Source organism: Tenrec ecaudatus, unplaced genomic scaffold (genome assembly GCF_050624435.1).
Source record: "Tenrec ecaudatus isolate mTenEca1 unplaced genomic scaffold, mTenEca1.hap1 Scaffold_268, whole genome shotgun sequence".
Taxonomy (NCBI): Eukaryota; Metazoa; Chordata; class Mammalia; order Afrosoricida; family Tenrecidae; genus Tenrec; species Tenrec ecaudatus.
The window spans coordinates 307,841-313,840 of NW_027458855.1; the positions used below are offsets into that span (position 1 = coordinate 307,841).

Consider the following 6,000-nt stretch of genomic DNA (forward strand, 5'->3'; position numbering starts at 1 on the left):
GGTAGGTAAATCTATGGGAACAGTAACTGAGTTAAGGGATTAATAGCTTACTGAGGATATAGGAAAGGAGTTTGGAGGGAAATGGGGAGAATAATGAGTGTAAAAAGGAAACAAAGTTCTAGAACTGATTGTAGCAATAATTATACAACTCTTTAATATTAGTGAACTATAAATATTAATGTATGATATGTGAATTATATGTCAATAAAACTATTGAAAAAAATAAGATCCATACTTCAAGAAAAAAATGTCTATATCATCAGAGGTGATTTTTTTTTTTAGTTTCTTGGACCATGTTCCCAGATCCAATAGCTCCAATTTCTACTACTTTTCTATTTATTTAATAAATATCAAAAATCAAAGTCACTATTAATAAATATCTCCCAACTTAACAGTAAAGAAATAGGACATCTTTGCTATGCTTTCTGGTTTGTCATAAAGGTTTTGGGAAATGGTAAATAACTTTAATGGAAAGCATATAATTTTTATGTTTGCCAAATACATAGATGGCTTCAAACAATGCCTGAACACACCAAACCATGAGAGCAATGTAACCGCAAGCAAGAATACATGAGAAGATTGGGCTACAGGGCCAGCCCCAACCAGAGCCAAACTGACCCCCTCCCTAAATGTATGTGCAACAGACCACACTAAACCTACAGGTGAGGTGAGGGGCCGGCACATCACGTCCACATGGAAGCAAACTGAAAAAGAAAAAGATAAAGGGATAGTCGGTCTAGACCCCATTATCGGCACACCAAGCCCCAAGGATGACGTTCCTGCATGGAGCTGCTAAAACACAGAGATGTCTGTAGGGCCGACAACAGCTCATAACATGTTGTCCCTTACTGGAGCATACTGCAATAGAGGACAATACTGGGGACATGTGGCAAGGAGGTAGTGCGGTCTGAACCCCCCACAGTGGGGCAAATCAAGAAAGGAACACAACAGATCAGCAACTGAAGCAAAGCCCCTAATGAGCTACCAAAATAGACTTCAGGCTAGGAGTGGCAAATCCTGGAATTCCCCCAGGACCAATGGGGAGTCATAAAGGTCAGTGGAAAGACCTGGAAGTATGTATGTTTTTCCTGTTTTTCTTCTTTTCTTTTTTCAATCTTTTGTTATCTTTTTGTTTGGTCGATGCCATTGTTGGTATGCCCACTTACATAAGACAGGCATGGGACCTGTCTTGAGGAGAAAGCTTGAGGAGAAAGCAATGGGACCAACAGTCCCGGAGGGACCTGGGGGGAGAAGGGGGCAGGGGAAGGGGGCGGGGGAAGGATAGTGTGAGCAAACAACGCCATAGACAGAGGAACAACTAGGGAATTAAAACCAACAACAGGAGGATATAGAGATCCTGGGGGTGTTAGAGCAGCAGCAATCTAGCTAAGAGGAAGTACTATGAGGCAGAAGTAGGACAAGCATGATGAGGCAGAAGGAAGGTAAAAAGAAACAGAAGAATTATCTAGGAAGCAAAAGCTATGGACAGAGGCATAAGCATAGATGTGTCCATATGTAAATACATTAATCCATAAAAATAGAAGTATTGGCCTATGTACATATTTTTATAAATAATACACTGAAGTAGTGGATGGACTTCAGGCCTCAGCTCATACCCTTCCTCAATACAACAACACTTTGTTCTGTCATTCTGTGATGCCCACCCTCCTGGTACAATCCCTGAAGACAAAATGGGTGCATAAGCAAATGTGGTGAAGAAGGCGGATGGTGCTCAGCTATTAAAAGATAAGTGTCTAGGGCAGAGGTCCTCAAACTTTCTAAACAGGAGGCCAGTTCACTGTCCCTCAGACCCATTGAAGGGCTGGATTATAGTTTTAAAAAAAAAACTATGAACAAATTCCTATGCACACTGCACGTATTTTTTTAATTGTTTTGTTAGGGGCTCATACAACTTTTATCACAATCCATACAAACATCAATTGTGTCAAGCACATTTGTACATTCATTGCCCTCATCATTCTCAAAACATTTGCTCGCCACTTAAGCCCCTGGCATCAGCTCCTCATTTTATTCTCCCCCTTCCCTCATGAACCCTTGATAATTTATAAATTATTATTTTGTCATATCTTGCCCTGTTCAACGTCTCCCTTCACCCACTTTTCTGTTGTTCGTTGCCCAGGGAGGAGGTCACAAGTAGACCCTTGTAATTGGTTCCCCCTTTCCAACCCACCCTCCCTCCACCCTCCCGGTATCGCCACTCACACTATTGGTCCTGAAGGGATCATCCGCCCTGGATTCCCTGTGTTTTCAGTTCCTACCTGTACTAGTGTACATCCTCTGGTCTAGCCAGAATTCGGATCATGATAGTGCGGGGTGGTGGGGAGGGGAGAAGCATTTAGGAACTAGAGAAAAGTTGTATTTTTCATCGGTGCTACATTGCAACTTGACTGGCTCGTCTTCTCCCCTAGACCCCGCTGCAAAGGGATCTCCAGTGGCCGACAAATGAGGTTTGGGTCTCCACTCTGCACTCTCCCCTCATTCACTATGGTAACACTTTTTTGTTCTGATGATGCCTTATACCTGATCCCTTCAACACCTCATGATCGCACAGGCTGGTGTGATTCTTCCATGTGTGCTTTGTTGCTTCTGAGCTAGATGGCCGCTTCCAAAAGCAGAGCTGATATCAAAGAGTTCAAGGAAGAAAATGTTTTGAAACTGATTGTGGTAGCGATTTTACAACACTGCGTGATATGATTGAACTACAGAATGGTGTGATGTCTGGCTTAGCTCCTAATAGAATGGTTTGGGAAAAAAATGAAACAGGTCTCACACCTCCCATTATATACAAAAACAAACTCAAGATGAATCAAAGACCTAAATATAAAACACACAACCATAAAAACCATCAATGAAAAATAGGGACATGCTTAAGGGCCCTAATGCCAGGCATAAACACACTACCAAACGTAATGAAAAATAGCCACACTACAGAAGACAAAATAAAGGGCTGGGGCCTCCTAAAACAATGACATTTATGCACATCGAAAGAGTTAAAAAAAAGAAGCCACGTATTGGGGGGAAAAATTACTAATGACACATCAAATAAAGGGCTAATCTCCAAAATTTACAGAAAACTACAACATCTTAAGAAGAAAAATACAAATAACCCAAACAATAATTGACCACCCTGACAATTTACCAAAGATGACATAGAGGCAGACAGCAACCCTCTGAAAAATGTTCATGTTTATTAGCAATAAGAGAAATACAGATTAAAACAATGAGAAAACACCTCACACCGACACTTCTATCAATCAATAAAACACAAAATAATAAAGAAGGGATGCAGAGAGATTGGAACCCTCATACACTGCTGATGGGACTGTAGAATTATGCAACCACCAGGGAAAGGAGCATTGTTCTTCCTGAAACAAATGCAAATGCAATTACCTGATGATCTTGCAATCTCTCTACTGGGCATGCACCGTAAAAAAAAATAAAGAATAAAGCACAAACAGACATCTACGCACTATGTCTACTGCAGCAATTTCCACAATAGCAAAGAGCATGGAAACAATCCAAAACACTAATTACAGAGGTGTGAATAAACAAACTGTTTCACGCATACAATTTAAAAAGACGACTCCTGTGAACACCCAAGGGCAACGCTAGAGAACATTGTGCTTAGCAAAGTTAGCCACTCTTAAAACAGATAAAAAATTAATGACACCATTATTACAGGAAGAGTGAGCTTTACCCTAAAAGATAAGACTCCGAAGACGGTGCCTCCCCCAGGAATAGGGGTGGGGGCAGGGGCAGGGAGAGAGGAGGGAAAGGAAATTATAAAGGGAGGACAGACAGAAGGGAAAAAGAGAAAGTCACATTCATGGAAGGTTTAACGGGATATTTATTATTGATTTCATTTATTAGCAACTATATATAACATGCTTCTTATAAGCCAAAATAAATATATACGTAAATAAATAAAAGCAAGAGCAAAGGGTCACAGCCTTAAAACAAAACAAAAAAACACTCCAGATTCCTTACCCCTCAGATCTAACTATTGGTCTGAGTGGCTTAAAAAAAGGAGGGAAAGTAAAATTGCATTTAGGAGTCTTTAGTGATAAGCAAGTTCATTTCAAACATATGAGAAAAAAGACTATGCTCAAGAAAATAACTTACCTCATTTGCTTATGCAGCGCGTATGCTTCAATCAGAGAATGTACCATACTGGCCTAAAAAAAAAAGCAGCATGCAAAAAAAAGGCAGAAAATAATCTGTGCTTAATTTCTCTTGAAAGTGTAATTGAGCACAATCCTATGTTCTCATCCTCTTGAACCTACACTTTAGACAATATAGGTATTACCTAAATGGCTAAAGCGAAAACACCAGACCTTAATTAATTTTTCTCCTCCAACTTCTTCCATACGACTTCGGAGATTCTCAAGTAAAGCCACACCATCCTCTCTGTGCCAACCTCTCCCTTGTGCCCCCCACCCCACCTGTCCTTTGGCACCCCGCCGATAAACGCTGCTCTCGGAGAACACTTCCTCCACCCAATATTACTTCACAAATTTGTCACGAAGATCTTCCCAAACTCTAAAATCCTCGGCGCTTCCAAAAGCCGCCCCATCCCCACCCCCTCTGCCCGGTCGACTGCCTCCATTGCCGCCCGCCTCCACCAAAAAGCCCACGATTTTTCGTCCCCAACTTTCTCACCCGTTTGGGGACTTTCGACAAGGAGTCGCACATCCTGACATACTCAGGACTGTAGATGTAAACCGGGGCCAGCGACTGCCCACCATCCTCAGACTCCTCCATCTTCCACTGGCAATCCTTCCGTTAAGATCCGGCTCCTCGCAGACTCAGTTCGAGTCGAGTTCCTGCTCCTGTGAACAGTCGCAGGTGCTCTCTGGTCAACATTCCCTCCTATTCCCGAGCTCTCCGGAAACGCTTTCCCCGCCCCACATCGACTGAGAGAAAACAATGCGCCTGCCTCCGTGGAAACCATCCAGTTCAAAAGAAGGTTTGGTAGCTATAAATTTTTTAAATTCTAAATAGTTGTCCAAAGGGATAGAAATGTACAGCAAAAATAAGTCCAGTCAAAGCCAACCATCCTTGTTGCCCAACGGGGCTATTTGTGATTAGGTCCAACCACCTGCAGAGCATGCTGGGAGATGTAGTTTCCAGTAGTTTGAGGCAAGGAAGAGTCGCGGCTTGCCGCCAATTTGATTTTTAGGGCTAAAACACATAACCTCGGCTCTTTATAAAGTCCTTGCAAATACATACTTTTAAATACTTAAAGATGTAGCTATTCATGAGTTTACCATAACCTATTTCTATCAGCCGTGTCTTCCAATGACAAAGTGGGGGCGGTGGGGAGGAGGGAGAGGGGAGAGGGACAGACAGGATTTAGCACATACAAGGAATTAGGAATCCTAGTAGCACAGTAGTTAAGCGCTGAGCTGCTAACCAAAGGATGGGCAAATTGCACCCGCCAGCTACTTTACTTACTTTGCTTCTAGAGAAGAGGATGTGGCAGTCAGTTTCCATAAAGGTTCTAGCCTTTGAAACCCTGCGAGGCAGTTCTATTCTGTCCTATAGGGTAACTATGGTTTGGGTTTTGTTTTTGTTTAATGAAAGATATAAACGATTTTTAAAATTTGACCAGTAAATCCTCGTATTAATATTAGTTCATCAGTTCTCATCATATGGTAGTTAACAATTTCAAATAATTTACTCTGGCAAATGTTTCCCAAGACACTGGCAGGTTCTGATCAGTATATATGTACTAGAGCTTATTTATACATTCCTCAACAGACAGGGATTTTGGTTATTTCCATCATTTTTTGCTATTGTGGATAGTGTGCAATAAACATAGGTGTGCATATAGATGCTCGTGTTTGATTCTTTAATTTTCTAGGATACATGCCAAGTAAGAGATTGCTAGGTCATATGGTATTTCTATTCACATTTGTTTAAGGAAGTGCCATACTGTTATAAATAGTGACTGTACAATTCTGCAACGCCACCAGCGAT

General features: G+C 41.5%; 1 protein-coding gene across 6 annotated transcripts in view; it reads right to left on the bottom strand.

Annotated features, from left to right (window-relative positions):
- Positions 1 to 5,029, bottom strand: part of LOC142436432 (histone deacetylase 8-like) — a 158,483-nt gene extending 153,454 nt beyond the window's left edge. For 2 of the 6 annotated variants that reach the window (XM_075540088.1, XM_075540089.1), the window contains exons 1-2: positions 4,681 to 5,017; positions 4,144 to 4,196 (exon numbers count right to left, since the gene is read on the bottom strand). In XM_075540088.1, coding sequence (XP_075396203.1) covers positions 4,144 to 4,196; positions 4,681 to 4,782 — 155 coding nt within the window. In that variant the 5' untranslated portion in view covers positions 4,783 to 5,017. Of the gene's footprint in view, positions 1 to 4,143; positions 4,197 to 4,680 lie in introns of all 6 variants that reach the window. The other 4 variants (XM_075540085.1, XM_075540086.1, XM_075540091.1 and 1 more) reach the window with 4 other exon arrangements.
- Between the last annotated feature and the right edge of the window lie 971 nt (positions 5,030 to 6,000).